The sequence below is a fragment of the Plecotus auritus genome (genome assembly GCF_963455305.1).
Source record: "Plecotus auritus genome assembly, chromosome: 5".
Lineage (NCBI taxonomy): Eukaryota > Metazoa > Chordata > Mammalia > Chiroptera > Vespertilionidae > Plecotus > Plecotus auritus.
This window is the reverse complement of record NC_137776.1, coordinates 145817806-145834633: the sequence shown is the minus strand read 5'-3', so window position 1 is coordinate 145834633 and position 16828 is coordinate 145817806. Positions and strand designations below refer to the sequence as shown.

The window sequence follows — 16828 nt, the reverse complement described above, 5'->3', positions numbered from 1 at the left end:
ACCCAAAGAGAGGTCTGGCCATTGTTTCTGTGTAGTGAAGAACTTGGCCTCACCCAAAGAGAGGTCTGGCCATTGTTGCTGTGTAGTGAAGAACTTGGCCTCACCCAAAGAGAGGTCTTGGCCATTGTTGCTGTGTAGTGAAGAACTTGGCCTCACCCAAAGAGAGGTCTGGCCTGTGTTCCTAGCCAACTTCTAAACTCTTGGAATTTCCCAAATGGTAAGAATGTCCTTGTTATTCATTGTGGGCCCCTCCAGCCACACCTGATAGTTGATGCTAACAAAATTAGTCAGGGTGGGGCTGGCCACACCCTCTAGATTTAGTGTGGGGATTGGCTTAGCCTGAAAGAGCAACCTGTGTTTAGAGGTTGGGGACTTTGGACCGGTGATTCCGGGGAATTTTTAATGTTAGTCCTGATCAAGTTTTCTCAGGAATAGTCTCTGGACACTGACAATGAGCAATTCTAGCACAGAATTTGAAAAGATGCAGCACAAAGAAAACATTTTCAGATTTTTGTTCCAAGGGCGTCAGTGGAAGTCGGGTGAGATGCTGAAAAGAAAGGAATGGATTCAAGCAAAAAAGAAAAAACAACAACTCATTGAAGACTACTGCTATCTCAAAAACACACGAATCCCAGGAACTTGTTGGGAGGCAGGCAGATGACAATGTGAGAAGGTGTTTTTCAAAGAGACACTTTGCCAAAAGCAGTTTTCTCCACACAGATCTGCCCAGTAATTTGTCTTCCTGTCTTCTCCCTACATTCACAAAACTTAGTTGTGAATGCTCTATTTCACTGTTATTTTTATTTAAGAAGACAGATGCTTCATTTTAGAGGAAATGGCCACTGTATTAAATTGCTACATTCAGAGTACTTTATGTTGAAGTCTTTCGGCTCAGATAAATATATGTAATGCAAAAGCTGTATGGTCTGGAGCTTCGCCTATATCTTAGACACCTGAGACAGTGACAGAGCCTGAAGGATGACCCCTTTTTCCCACCAGAGCTTCACATCTGTTCATATTTGGTGAATATGAGCACACCTTAGGTTTTGTGTTCACATTTTTTTCTTTCACGAATATATACTATACAGTGGCCACTAATGCTGACTGATAAATAATTCTGAATACCTGCATGCCGTTTCATTGCAAATTGTGTGCCTGTCATAAATCTTATTGCTGTTTTAGGATGGATTATACCCAAAAGGGCAATTTCTCAGAAATAGTAACAACTTGAAAGTACTATGTTGTAGAAAAGACCAGTCATAACAGATCACATTTTGTAGCATTCTGTTTATATGAAATGTTTAAGAACAGGCAAATCTGTAGAGACAGGAAGTAAATTAGTAAATTCGCTAAATTAGCTAAAAGGGTACAGAGTTTTCTTTTGGGGGATGATGGACATATTTTATAATCAATTGTAATGATGATCGCACAAATGTATAAATATACTTAAACACCATTGAATTATATGTACACTTTTATATAGGTAATTGTATGGTATGTGAATTGTATCTCAATAAAGTTGCTATTAAAAAAAAAAAGGCGCCCTAACCAGTTTGGCTCAGTGGATAGAGCGTCGGCCTGTGGACTGAAGGGTCCCAGGTTCGATTCCGGTCAAGGGCATGTACCTTGGTTGCGGGCACATCCCCAGTGGGGAGTGTGCAGGAGGCAGCTGATCTATGTTTCTCTCTCATCAATGTTTCTAACTCTCTATCCCTCTCCCTTCCTCTCTGTAAAAAAAAAATCAATAAAATATATTAAAAAAAAGGAACCCCAGTCATTTGAGAACATGGCATGTGCAATGGTGAAACATGGACCTCAGGGCTCACGAGATTTGGGGTGGGATCCTTACCATATCATGCATTACTTGTGTGATATTGGGCATGTTTACCCCTTTCCTCATCTGTAAAATGGGGAGAAATAATAGTATCTGGATGAGAAGATTCATGAGGGTTAATGGATCGTCTTTGAAGGGCTTAGTGCAGTGCTTAGACTTCACCAACACTCATCAAGCAGCTGTTTTTACATGGTTTCTTTTTCCTTGGAATTTCTTAGCCCTTTTTGTATTTAGGCTCTGAGAAGTATGGCAGTAATTGATGTAAACGTCCCCGTGGGGTGTAGGCCCTTTTCAGGCTCAGACTTCTCGTAACATAGCTCCCAGTATCAATTCATACACACCTAAAAGGTACTAAGTAAGTATGGATCTGCAGATTAGAATCGAATGCAATTGGCTCTGTACTGTACTAGATTGGAAGCTTTTTGAGGGTATCATGACTTGTATTTGAACCCTATCTGGGCTGTCTCAGTAATGGATACAAGTAGGTCATTAGGGAATAGGTACTGTTTTTATCACCAAGTTCTTTTAATCAGCAGGCAAATGAAATTTCTGATTCTTCAAAATAGATTTTGTTGGTTGCCTCCCCAAGCTCACTTCTTGCCTCCCTCTCCAGTCTTCCTGGCTGCCCGTGTTCCAATTTTATTTGGGTTTTCAAGGGTGAGTCTTGTTCAGCCTAAAGCGATCCTTTTATTTCCATTCTCCCTGCCAGTGATGTAAGCTGTAAGTGATGCATTCTGCCTAATGAGATATGAAGGGAAGTCTGAGGAAGCTTTATTTTCTCTTGAAAAAAGATAAACTAGGAGAATCGTGCCCTTTTCTGTCTCTGGTTGCTGCAGTGGGGGTAGTGATGTGTGCAGATGGGGCAGACAGTTGGCTAGGGGAGGACAAGCTAAGGAAGATACAAGAGCAAAATGGAAAGTTAGTGGGTTTGTAATGAAGTGTGGGCCACTGGATTGCTAAGTGCTTTGTTATGTGAGATAACAAGTCCTGTATTATCTCAGTCAGTCTACTTGGCATTTTTGTTGCTTGTCACTGAAAGTTTCCTGATGTACCTTCCCATTTGCTATTCCCACTTCCCTTTTAATTACATCCTGGAGGTGGGAGCATTCATAGGAGGAGAAAAGGATTTATAAACCAGGGGGCTAGAGAAGCCATCAATAAATACTTAACCAGGTATTTTCTTTATTATCCTTGATTCAGATCTCACCTAACTTTATTCTTTTTTATTTTAAAAATATTTTTATTGATTTCAGAGAGGAAGGGAAAGTGAAAGAGAGAGAGACAGAAACATCAATGATGAAAGAGAATCATTGATTGGCTGCCTTCTGCATGCCTCTACTGGGGATTGAACCTGCAACCCAGGCATGTGCCCTGACCGGGAATCGAACTGTGACCTCCTGGTTCATAGGTCGATGCTCAACCACTGAGCCATACCAGCCGGGCAGATCTCACCTATTTTAAACAGAAGAGGTTCTTGTGTTCCACAGCCTTACTTTTGTGATGGTGAAAAGACAGCTACTTGATCATAAATAAAAAGTGGAAAAAACCATAATTTTACAAAAGTAAAAATATATACATATAATCATCACAAGAGAGAAGTGGGCACCTGGCGTTAAGTTTTGGCTGCTGTGGCCAGCGGTGATGTTGGACAGTCAAGAAGGGAGGGACACTGGTAGGTGCTGTAACCCAGGAGGGGAAGAGCTCTTTGGTGATAGGAAGGAATCATATCCAAATTACTGCTGGAAAATGAACACGAACAGGAAGTGAAAGGAAAGGAGACTTACTCAGGGCACCTGGTGTAGCACCTGCCCTCGTGGAGGAAGAGAGGGTGTTCCAGCTGCGTCTGGCACTTGTCGCAGAGATCGGCTCCAGAGCAAGAGGCACAGGCCTCTGTACAGTTCTCACAGCTGCCACTCCTCACTGAGGGCCACATGCCTTCGGGACAGGAGGCGACGCAGGCCTGAGCCAACAGATACGTGCCTGGAAACCCAGGGAAGAAGGCAGATCAGGTGGTCAGTACGTGTCCCTCATACAGTGCGAACATGCTTGCAGAGAACTGGCGCTTGCAGCAGCTTTTTAAACTGTCCCAAAGATCCAAGTATCTCAGACTTATCAAAAGGATGAGTTAAATCTCCAGACAGGAAATTGACAACAGGAGGCTTTGGTCCTACTGATATTGATGCGGGTCACTTTGGGGGTTCCCTCTGCCTGGTTGATCGGCCTGTTAACACCTTTGCCTGTGTTCCTGGCTTAAGACAGTTACACATGCACAGCTTGGTGGAGTCTATTTGGCTTCCCAAAGCCTATCTCATTAGGACGCTAACATAGTAGCAACTCTTCCACCCAACAGATGGTCCATCTGTTTATTTTTAATTGAAAAAATCAGATAGCAACATTATTAAAGAAAGCAATTTAAAAATCACCCTCAACTTCAGAATTCCAAGACAATTCCTTCAATTTTTGTATGCAAACTTCCCTATTTTGTTGGAGTAGAATCATGACACACATAACCATTTTAAATTCTGTTGCTTTTGCGTCCCATCTCACTGTTAACATTGTACATTCCAACATAATAATCACTTTAATGGGAGCATAACATGTTTAATTTTTAATGTTAGTGCACCATGTTAATAAAATATATCCCTAATTCAGGGAAGTTGTTATTTCTGATGTTTGTTTTTATAGATGATGAAGCAATTAATTTGCTCTTGTGTTTTTGCTCCTCTAAATTCAGCACCAAAAATGAAGAAACAATAGGCAGACTGCTTATCCCCACCTAGATTGTCCACTGTAAGTTCTCTTGTTTTGGCTAATGCACTCTAAAACAGCAGGGGAACCCCTAGAAATGTCAAGTACCCAGAGACCTAACAAATTCTGTGGCCAAGCAGTTGCTAACTTCATCATGCTTTTGGATAAAAAACATTTCTTTTTCAGTTTGGTCCTTTGAGAGCCAGTTTTTATTGTAGGTCCATGTTTGGGTGCCTGTGTTGGCTCCAGAGTAGCCACTACAATAGGAACATGTGATGGGACTAGATCAAGTCCTACAAACCCCTTACTTAAAGATGGTAATATGCATGAGTTGCCAGGAATTGGCTTGGTCACTGCCACCTCCTGTCACACTCCACACTAACCTTTTGGACACGAAGTGCACAGGGTTTCCGATCCATTGCAGGTTTTACAAGAGGAATGACAAGGCTGCTGTTTTCTTAAAACGTCTGTGTAGGGAAAAGGAACAAGAAGTCAGTTTCTGCTGAGCAGGCTCATAGTATTGGAAAAGATCTCATGGGCAATCTTGTCTCCTTTACCACCCCAAATAGATTTTGCCTTAGCTAAATGTTGGCGCCGGCTTTGGCCTACCAAATGAATGAATGTGGACTTCATTTTTTTCTTACTCTTACTCTTTCATTGACAATTGATTGTCAAGACTTTTCTTTGCAAACTTCCAGAGACAGGATAGTCTTCAATGCTAAGGGGATATTTGAACTAACAAATGTTATTTATTTATTTATTTGGTTTTGTTAATCCTCACTTGTGGATATTTTTTCTATTGATTTTTTAGAGAGAGTGGAGAGAGTGGAGGGAGTGGAGAGACAAGGAGAGAGAAACATAAATGTGAGAGAGATACATTGATTGATTGCCTCCCTCATGCACCCCAAATGGGGCAGGGGATTGAGCCTGCAACCCAGGTACTTGCCCTTGACTGGAATCAAACCTGAGACCCTTCAGTCTGTAGGCCAACATTCTAACCACTGCGCAAAACCAGCTATTAAAAATGTGTGGGGGTGGACACATGACTCAGTATCCAAGCAGCAGCCCTGTAGGTTGCTTGGTGTAAAAAAAAAATGTATGGGGGTGAGTGAGTGAGTGTGTGCTTGTGTGTATACACACATGAATGAGTTATTTCCCCATGATTCTTAAATTGCCAGTTCTCTTCACTCCAAAGTAATAAATGAGAATTCATTGTGTCTTTCATGAAAAACTTATTTTTTTTGTTCTTTGGTACCACATTTTATAGTTGGTCAATGTTTGGGTCTGTGTTCTTCAGAGTAGCCATGGTGGAATGCAACCTAAATTTATTCACCTTAAATTAGTCCCATATCATCATTATCACCAAACTGGAGCCACCCAAAAGCTTTCTGGTTGGTCAGGTGATAAGCAGGCCAACCAAGGAAACATTAGCGCTGTTTCTCCTCTTTCTTTCCCTCCAAGCGCATTTGATGGGCAGGCTTTTAAAGAAAGTTTCAAAGTCATACATAAGCCCTGGCTGGTGTGGCTTAGTTGGTTGGGCATCATCCCATGCACCAAAAGGTTTCTGGTTAAATTCCTGATCAGGGCACATGCCTGGGTTTCTGGCTTGATCTCCAGTAGGGGATGTGCAGGAGGCAATTCACAGATGTTCCACTCTCACATAGATGTTTCTCTCTCTCTCCCTTCCCCTCTCTCTAAAAATCAACTTAAAAACAACAAAACATCAGACACACATAATGACCTCAAGGACATCATTCAATCAGTACACATTGAGATCATGATTAAATTTCAGTAATTGTTCAGGAATCAGCATGACTGACACAGGAAAATTAGAAAAAGAAGTTCTAGCTCAGAATGTATCATATGAATAACTCTGACCTTCAGTCAACTGTTACGTTGGCATCTTGCCATTCCCCTCTCTTCTTTCTTTTCTTCCTCCCTCCCTCCCTTTCTTCCTTCCTTCCTCTCTCTTATAGTGCCTTCTCTTTCTGAGAGTCAGTCTGGTGGAGTTGGCTCTTTAGTCACACCTGCTTTCAGATCCCAGATGTGCTGCTCAGGTAGAGTAACCATGGATACAATAATTAAACTCTCAGAGCCCTACTTTTCCACGTCTCTAAAATGAGAGAGAGTGATCCTTCCCTGATAGGACTGTAGTGAAGACCAAATGAGATAATGTGTGTAGAGTGCACACAGCAGCTCAGTAAATGGTAGCTCATTGTCTCCTTTCTCCTCTCTCCTGATTTCCTTGTCATCATTCCACCATATTCCCTCTCTCGGTCTTTTATTCTATAGCTGGTGTGGCAACAAAGGCATGGCTTGGTTTCCATGATGGTGCTCATGGTTAATTAGCTGGTGAGCCTTGCTACAGAGAAAGCTAGATTCAAAGGTAGGTAGGTGGATATGGATGTAGATATAGAGATATGCATGATTGTCCACCCTGCCATCCTGAGTGGCAGTCTTTTTCCTACTTTAGAGAGGAAAAACTTGCCCTGGTATTCTAGTAGACTGACTGAGGTAATCTCCTTGAGAGGTGTGTGTGTGTGTGTGTGTGTGTGAGAGAGAGAGAGAGAGAGAGAGAGAGAGAGAGAGAGAGAGAGAGAGAGAGGAAGAGGAGAGAGAGAGGAGAGAGGAGAGGGGGGAGAGAGAGAGAGAGAGAGAGAGAGAGGAGAGAGAGAGAGGGAGAGAGGAGAGAGAGAGAGAGAGAGAGAGAGAGAGAGAGAGAGAGAGAGAGGAGGAGAGAGAGAGAGAGAGAGAGAGAGAGAGAGAGAGAGAGCGCGCAGAGCTCAATTAGCCCTGTGCAGAGCAGTGCTAGTCACAGGATTTTCACAAAAGTAATCCACATGATTTAACATGATTGAGTCTTTTCCCTGAAGGCCCTTTTAATTTGACAAATCACTTAACCCAAAAAAGAGGGTGGCAGAGAGATGAGCAACAGTTTTGTTGCTAACATCACTTTTAAATAATCAACAGAGAAATGCAAATCAAAATCACAAGAGCTATCACCTCACTCCTGTTAGAATGGCTCATATCAAAGAGACAAGAGACATGTGCTAGTGAGAGATGTGGAGAAAGGATACATCCTGTGGACTGTTGGTGGGAATATAAATTGGTGCAGCCACTGTAGAAAATAGTATGAAGGTTCCTCAAAAAATTAAAAATAGAACTACCATATGACCCAGCAATCCCACTTCTGCGTATTTACCCAAAGGAAATGAAATCAGTATCTCAAAGAGATAACTGCACACAGTGTTCATTGCAGCATTATTTACAATAGCCAAGACATGGCAACAGCCCAGATGTTCATCAGTGGATGAATGGATAAAGAAGATATGGGATATATAGGGTGGGACAAAAGTAGGTTTACAGTTGTGAGTACATGAAACAGTTTAGTCTTGTATTATTATTTATTAACTAGAGGCCCGGTGCACAAAATTCGTGCATGGGGGGGGGGTGTCCCTCAGCCCAGCCTGCATCCTCTCCAATCTGGGGACCCCTTGAGGGATGTCCAAATGCCCGTTTAGGCCCAATCCCGATAGGATTCAGACATCCCTTTCACAATCCAGGACTGCTCGCTCCCAACTGCTCGCCTGCCTGCCTTCCTGATTGCCCCTAACCGCTTCTGCCTGCCAGCCTGATCACTCCCTAACCACTCCCCTGCCAGCCTGATTGATGCCTAACTGCTCCCCTGCCAGCCTGTTTGCCCCTAACTACCCTCCCCTGCAGGCCTGGTCACCCCTAACTGCCCTCCCCTGCAGGCCTGGTCACCCCCAACTGCTCTCCCCTGCAGGCCTGGGTCCCCCGCAACTGCCCTTCCCTGCAGGCCCGGTCGCCCCCAACTTCCCTCTTCTGCTGGCCTGGTCACCCCTAACTGCCCTCCCCTGCTAGCCTGATTGCCCACAACTGCCCTCCCTTGCATGGGGGCAGCCATCTTGTGTGTTAGAGTGATGGTCAATTTGCATATTATTCTTTTATTAGATAGGATTAGATAGGATAGAGGCCTGGTGCATGGGTGGGGGCCGGCTGGTTTTCCCTGAAGGGTGTCCCAGATCAGGGTGGGGGTTCCCTTGGGGCATGGGGTGGTCTGGGCGAGGAGCCTGTGGTGGTTTGCAGGCTGGCCACGCCCCCCCGGCGACCCAAGTGGAGGCCCTGGTATCTGGGATTTATTTATCTTCTATAATTGAAACTTTGTAGCCTTGAGTGGAGCCAAGCCTCCTGCTTGCTCTGTGGCTGCAGCCATTTTTGTTGGGATTTATTTATCTTCTATAATTGAAACTTTGTAGCCTTGAGCAGAGGCCTGGGCCTACCAGGGCAGGCAGAAAGCTTGGCTTCCTCCATTGCCGGGGGCAACCCAAGCCTCCTGCTCTCTCTGTGGCCTCAGCCATCTTGGTTGGGTTAATTTGCATACTTGCTCCTGATTGGCTGGTGGGCGTGGCTTATGGACATAGCAGAGGTACAGTCAATTTGCATATCACTCTTTTGTTAGATAGGATTATTGTATTATTTTCCACATGAACAACCGTAAGACAACTTTTGACCCACCTGTATATGCAATGAAAAGAGGGAAACCCTGCCATTTGTAACAACATAGATGAATTTTGAGGACATTATGCTAAGAGAAATACAGAAAAAAACAAAGACTCTATGATCTCATATGTACAATCTTAAAAAACCAAACTCATTTAAACAGAGTAGATTGGTGTTGCCAGGAGCTGGGGTGGTGGGGTGGTGGTGGAGGGAATGGATGAAGGTGGTCAAAGGGTACAAACTTTCAGTTATAAGATGAATGAATTCTTGGAATGTGATGTACAGCATGTGACTATAATTAATAATACTGTATTGGGTAATTGAAAGTTGCTAATAGAGTAGATCCTAAAAGTTCTCATCACAAAAAAAAAGGTAACTAGGGAGGTGATGGATGTGTTAACTAATCTTACTGTGGTGATCATTTTGCAGTATATACATATGTCAATTATCATGTTATACCCATTGAAATAGCATAATATTATGTTAATTATATCTCAATGAAACTGGGGAAAAGAAAGGCTTCATTAGTGGCTGAGAGCAATTATTCATAAAAAAATATTTGTCAGATATTGAGAACCTTGAAAATCCTTAATATATATACAGGCCATAGGCTTATTTTCTTTTTATTTTATCATAAAAGAAAATGTTTTGTTTTTTTTGTTAATCCTCACCCGAGGATATTTTTCCATTGATTTTTATGGAGAGTGGAAGAGAGACGGAAAGACAGAGAGAAACACTGGCTAAAATGTTATAGTTACAAAGATGAGTTTTTACTAATTTTTAAAATATTTGTTTAAAATATTGTGCATATAGCTACACATACACATGTATTTACAATGACGTATTTCACTTCCTGGCAATTTGATATTTTACTGTGATACACTTGGTATAAAATTTTTGGTAATGTCCTCATGCCTCCACTAGAGGGTACTCTGTACACACACTTAACAGCAATTAAGCCTGGCAAAGATTAGTGACTTAATCTCAACAAGAAAATTTTAACCTTGACCATAGTTTCTCTCTTTTTTTTTTTTGTGCTCCAGTGATTCTAGATTGTATGGGACCTCGAAAACAAAAATCACCTTGACCAAGAAAATGTAGCATCCATCCTTCAAAAATAATTGTAGCTTGACCACATAAAACAGGGGTTCTGGGTATTTTACTAAATAAGCAATACATGGTTCAAAATGTACAAAAAGCATATATCATGAAGCCTCCCTCCTAATCCATTTTCACCCCTTTTATACAAACTGTATCTACTCACACTATCACATTGGCTTTTTCTTTTTTTGGTAATTGAATATATTTTAGACCATTCTTTATCAGCACCTAAAGAACCCCTCCTCATTCTTGTTCCTAGCTCCACAGCATTCCATTGCATGGATGTATCCTACTTCATTTTCCTAGTCTCCTATTGTAACCATCTATTTTATTCTCAATCTTTGCTATTTCAAACAATGCTGCAATAACTAAGGAAGTAAAAGGTGAGGCTTTTCTTGATAGCCCCCCTCTGCCAGACATAGCCACTTAGCACATGAGGAATGTCTTTAAATGCTCTAGAAGGCTCCACTGCTGGGTCTCCCCACAGCCTCTCCCCTTTGAGCACCCACTTATATTTTGTGTAGTGGTCCCTCCTTTCATGGCTTCTTCCTCCCACTTGCTCCTGGCCGCCCAGCTTCTTGGGTTGGTTTCAACGTCACAGAGACTACTGATTCGTTATGATTGCCTTCTCCTCCCTATTTCCGTTACCTCTTTTGATTTGAAACTTCCACCTTCGTTGCTTCTGCAGCAGGCTCTTCACCAAAGATGGACTTGAAGTGAGCACAGGTTCTTTTTTATTGAAAAGAATAAAGTTTTATTTTTTTTTAATGCAAAAAGGATAAAGAAGATAAAGTTCACCTATCATCTTACCACCCAGAAATGTCTGCTGCATAGACTTTATAGGTTTTTCATCTTTATAGTGAATGTGTGAGTGTAGTGTATATATGTGTAATCATTCACATTTTCTGCATATGTAATACCGACCCTACATTTTGCATTACATTATTATAAATCCTATAGGCATTTTCTCTTGCCATTGAAATTCCTTGTAAACATTATTTTTAATGGTTTGTGTATTTATTTGCATGAACCGTAATTCACTTAATTTTTTATTTTAAGTAAAATAAAAAATTGCAAAAATGTTTTTTGCCTTAAATACGTTTTGCATTTCATGTTATAAATCTTATAGGCATTTTATCTTGTCATTAAAATTCTTTATACACATCATTTTAATGGTCTGTGTATTTATTTGCATGAACCACAATTCACTTAATTTTTTGTTGTTATTATAAATAAAGCTGCAATTAATATATTTGCGAATATACATTCTTGGTTGAGTCCGGACTCTGCCTGGCTATTTGGCATCCCACCTGAGCATTATCTGCTGCCTTCTTTCTGGGGCAGTATTTCCCAGACCTGTAGTACTCTCCAGGCTCCCGGTTTCTCTTTTTCATGAGGAAGGGAAGGCTGTTTTGAAAGTGAACTAGTGTTTTATGTGTTAAAACTGGATCATTTAAAGGGTTAGGGAATAGATGAACTTTTTCTGTGTCATGTGCTTGGAGCTTTATGTGCTCGTTCATTTAATTCTCAAAATAAGCATGTGTGAGGTAGTGTCACGTTCTCATTTTATAGGTGAGGAAACTGAGGCTCAGAGAGGCTGTATAACTTGTTCAAAGTCACATAGCTAGTAAAGGACAGAGCCAGGATTTGAATTCAGGCATGCCTAACTCTCATCCACTCCAGAGATGTTGTAGTACTTAATTTGGATTATAAAATCGTTTGGTAGACGCCAAAGCAGTGCTGTCCTGGTAAAATGGCTCTTTGGAATACAAAACAAAACAAAAAAACTTGATTTCAAACTGCCAATGATGTTACAACCCACTTATAAAATTCCTGGATACGTAACAGTCAGTGCAACTCGATACACGCGGCTCCTTCATGCCACCAGGCAAAAGGTTGCATTACTTACCTGGAGACGTGTTTTCTGCACTCTGAGTTCTGATTGGTTAATTAAGTAAAAAACGATTTCTAAGTGAAGCAATTGTGTACATTGACAGAGTCCTTCTTTTAAGTTCTCTAATGTTTAGAAACACATTTCCCATTATTGAGATTTTTTTCACACCTGAGTGGCTCTCTATTTGTGACTGACTGGGATTCCAGTCTTTCTCAGAGAATAGGAATTAAGATCCAAAGACAGGCCACTAGTGATAAATTGTTAGGATGTGGTCAAAGATAGAAAGTTAATTCATCATATCTGTGCCTTGCAGATCAGACTACCATCAGAATATGTAATTAGAGCTCACTACAAACGTGGTTTTAATCAGTGGTGGGACTAGGTGGGTAGGGAAATTATGCAGGACTTTCCGGTGTCACAGGGGGAAAGCCACTTAAGGAAATCCGAATGATTTAACAGTCATGGAGTAAACTGTTTCCATACCCAACAATGGTTTCAGGAAACCAGCGGAGGCCATTATCTTTTTTTCAAAGCCCTGAACATTTCCACCAGCCTTCACACCTGAACACTTCCACCAGCAGTGGCTCTGTGATGCCTGACTCACCCCGAAATCATTAGCAGCCTACTTAATAATGGCTGCGGTACTGGTCTAATTAATCTTTACAGTATGTGGGTGATGGGGACAGGAGACCTGGGGTGATCTATACTTTTGTACAGTGCCCTTTGGTGGCCGGCAGAACAGAGGCTGAGCCACACTCTTTGGAGATTCCTTAGTCTTAGCTGGAGGATTTGGCAGGCCTGGCTGATGTGTAGGGATCTCCATCCTTATACTAGGGTGGGAGGTATTCCCACTCTGTTGGTAGTTGAGGAAGAATGATGGTCCTCTCATCACGGTCGCTCTCATCGTGAGTAGCCACCTTATTGAAAGAGGAGTTCAGTGAACTCTAGTTGGACTTTTATTTCAAGGGTATTCCCCCAATATATGCTGACATAGACAGTGGGGGCAGCACAGTCTTTGGATGCAAGCATGATTTTATTGTTTCCACTAGGGCAGCGATTTTAAACCCGTGTACCATAGGAATTTTTAAGACATGCAATACCTGACTATGTAGTCAGGGGCACTGACCTCTTTTCCCTTAGATTGTCAAATAAAAAATGACAACAGCCAACACAACAGTAGCATCCAGTGTGAATGCACCAAAATTATACCTACTTTTTTTTGTCAGATTGGCAAAAGATAGATTTTTTTGGTGTGCTGCAGAATTTTTTTAAAATTGATTTAAGAGAGGAAGAGAGAGAGAAATATCGATCGGTTGTCTCCTGAATAAGCCCACAACCTGGGCATGTGCAACCTTTTGGTGCAGGGAACAACACTCCAAAACCAACTGAGCCACACTGGCCAGGGCAATGTGCCACAGAATTTTAGTAATTAGTTTATGTCATGAGATGGAAAAGGTTGAAAATCGCTGCACTAGGGAGTAGTGTGGGTGAAGGACTGAACTTTGTCCCAACTTACCTTCCCTACCTGGATCTGCATCTGCGTTTAAAACAGTACCACTACCTTACTGGTATCACCTACACTCTCATAAACACCCTGTAATTTGTCTGGCTCCCTCTGAGTTGGCCCAGAATGACTGCAATCTGCTTTCCATCATCTTAAAGGTGTGGCTGATTAGGTCTCTGGGACCCCCTACCTGCTCTCCTGTTACACTTTCAACCTTGTTTTTTAAAGGAGAAGAAGTGGAGAGAAAGATGTGGGCCTTCACTCAAATACTCCCGGGGCTTTACAGAGCTCTTTTCCCCTTACTGTCCATTTCAGAGGTGCCTAACCTGTGCTGGGGAAGCCGAGTCTTCCTGGCTCAGAGAAGGAACAGTGTTTTCTCACTGTTAATAGTCGGCACGTCTTATTTCCTAAATCATAGAAGTAGAAAAGTGCAGCCATGGCCTTGGCTTTATTGCTTTGTCCAGCCATGAGAATCATTCTCATCTGCTTCCCCCATCTTTTATTGCTGCTAAATCCCCAAACGGACTAATTCCTTTCTCTCTTCAAAAACATTACATTTTGATAGTAGAAAATGTGGAGGGGTGGGTGTGGTGCCTTGACAAAGGGGAGCAATCAAGGCCTGGTTTCTGCTTAGCAAAGTGCGTAGTCCAGTTGAAAGGGACGTGTAATCATTTGGGAGATCAAGTCTGCTATGCCTCTTGGCTCCCTGGACGTTTTCATCATCTGGATGCCAGATAAAATACAGATGTTCTGAGCTAGAAACACAGCACCAGACTATTTTCCCCTTGGCCTGCACGGCCTCTTAAATGCCTGAATGGCAGACAAACTCGTTTTCAGCATTTTGGTTCAGCTACAATTCACGGAAGATCTCCCAATCTGGATTGAATGGTTTTCTTCCCAGCTCTGTCTCTGAAATCGGCCTGTGTTCTCTGAGGCCTTTGGCTGCTGGGTGTGCCATGGTCTCCGAGCTGCTTTTCCTTTGTTGCATAGGCAGCGGTTTTGTGGTAGACAGCAGCCGCGGAAGTCCCTCCCCTGACACCCAGCAACAGCTTTCCTCCTGCCCCATCCCTCACTCTCTCCAGCCCTTAGAATACCTGTCCTGAGCAGAACCTCCTTTCAGCTGCTGTTGCTTCTGCACTGAGATGACCTTCTTTTTTAAAACAAATCTTTGCCTCCAAATCAAACAGAGAGCATCTCTTGTTTTCATGAGAGTCTCTGCACAGAAAGTGAGCCAGATTTTCCCAGCAGGAAGAGGACTTCGTTTTATAACCTCCTCAGATGTGGAGAGGCCACCCAAGTCTGTGATCACCTTGCAAGGAAGCCTGTGACCGAGGCTCCAAGGGGAGGAGGCCAATTCTGAAGACTCGGTGGGAATGATACGTGCAGGCCTTTATTGCTAGAGTCCAAGCTGCCACCTTCTCCCTCACTCCCACCCTTCTCAGGACCCCACTTTCCCACCTGCAGCTAGAGAGGGCAGCTGTTAAAAGGCAAAGCTTGAATGATGGCCATTTCTAATAACCCACCCAGACAGATCAGCTGTTTTAGCTTAAGTTCCAATACTTCAGAGCAGTTCTTCCTTGCTTCACTGAAGTAGCCCTACCCTATTGGCAGCTTTCCTTTACCTTAATAAAGAGATACAGGAATGATAGAAGCTATCTCTACATCTTCGAGAAAATGGTAGTTGGGCCACCTCTCTCTGACTCTTTATGCACTTGGAGGCCTGCTCCACCCTTGTGGAAACTCAAGTGCCTTTAGGTTTTCCCTCCTGGCCAGAAGCTAGTTACAGCCTCCTTCCCTCTGCTGCCTTGATCATCAAAGAGACCCAGTCTTGATTCTCATCCCAAGCTTTTGTTTCGCTGCCTGGCCTTCATCTCTTGGTATCCCAAAAGCAAGGGTTAAAGAAGGCGGGAGGCCGAGAAGGCAGCTGGACACCTGCGATCGCTCTGGGGAGACACATACCATCCCAGAATTTGCCTTCTGTCTGGGTCTGGGTGGGACCCACACAGGTCCCATGCAGCAGCTGGAGTCCTGGGGGGCAGCTGCTGCACTCGTCATGGCCCAGGCCGGTGCAGGTTTCACAGGCTCGGTGGCAGGGCTCACAGCTGCCCATCTCCGTGTCGCTGTAGGAGCCAGGCCCACATTTCCTCACACAGCTGCCACCTAGGGAAGAATAGTTTGGCTCAGTGCTCTGTGCAGGGTCAAGTTCTAAACAGGCCGAAGGGACCTCAGGAACATTTTTTCTTTGAGTTTATTTTAAAAGACACCAGGATGGCATTAGCTTCTTTCAGCCAATCAATGTTTTTTTGTTTGTTTGTTTGTTTTTTGTTAATCCTCACCTAAGGGCATTTTCCCATTCTTTTAGAGAGAGTGGAAGGGAGGGAGAGAGAGAGAGAGAGAGAGAAACATCGATGTGAGAGAAACACATTGATTGATTGCCTCCTGCACGTGCCCTGTCCAGGGCCAGGGATCAAGCCTGCACCCTAGGTATGTGCCCTTGACCAGAACTGAAATCAGGACCCTTCAGTCCACAGGCCATTACTCTATCCACTGAGCCAAACCAGGTAGGGCTCAATGTGTCTTTAAAAATCTAACACTTTAAGCCCTCTTTTAATTGATAATTTAAATTGTCTATTAGCTCAAAGGGTTAAGAGTATAGAATAAAGAACTTGACATTCTTGAGGCCTTGGAAAACTACAAATAAAACCAATCTCTATATAGAGACCAATGGGAGATCATTTGGGCTTTCTGTCCACTTCTCTCCCACACGAGCATTCAAGAACACTGGACTACCAGTTCTTTAATTGGAAGACTCACAATATATTTCTTTCCTAGCCATCCATCTTCATCAAAGGCAATGAATTGACCACAACCCAAGAAAACGGACTTAGTTTAACTTTTACAGTGCTCAGAAATATACAACATGGATTACATCTCAAGGAGAGAGTTATGGTTCTGAATATTTCAGGTGACTTAGATTCCAAAGCACTGTCTCCAGTGTCCCCCCGCATCCTCACATTCACTCATGCTTCCATCAGTTTGGAATAATTTGAGATTAATTAGTGAAATAGGAACTATGTAATAAAAGCAGAAGTTGCTAGTCCTGGCTAATGTTTATTTTCAAATCAAATTGAAATTTCTCCTTGGACAAGAGGCACCCACACACGCAGACCCTGAAACCAATCAGCTCTGTTATTTCTTTTTTGTTGTTGTTGTTAATCCTCAC

The 16828-nt window shown here is 42.7% G+C and overlaps 1 protein-coding gene across 3 annotated transcripts in view; it reads right to left on the bottom strand.

The window, feature by feature from the left end:
- The window catches only part of PCSK5 (proprotein convertase subtilisin/kexin type 5), a gene marked incomplete at its 3' end in the record, with an annotated part of 433646 nt that overhangs the window by 27694 nt on the left and 389124 nt on the right, over positions 1 to 16828 (bottom strand). For 2 of the 3 annotated variants that reach the window (XM_080668429.1, XM_080668430.1), the window contains exons 27-30: positions 15565 to 15765; positions 10856 to 10936; positions 4966 to 5049; positions 3619 to 3814 (exon numbers count right to left, since the gene is read on the bottom strand). In XM_080668429.1, the coding sequence (XP_080524555.1) occupies positions 3619 to 3814; positions 4966 to 5049; positions 10856 to 10936; positions 15565 to 15765 (562 nt within the window). The remainder of the gene's footprint in view (positions 1 to 3618; positions 3815 to 4965; positions 5050 to 10855; positions 10937 to 15564; positions 15766 to 16828) is intronic. The other variant, XM_080668431.1, reaches the window with a different exon arrangement.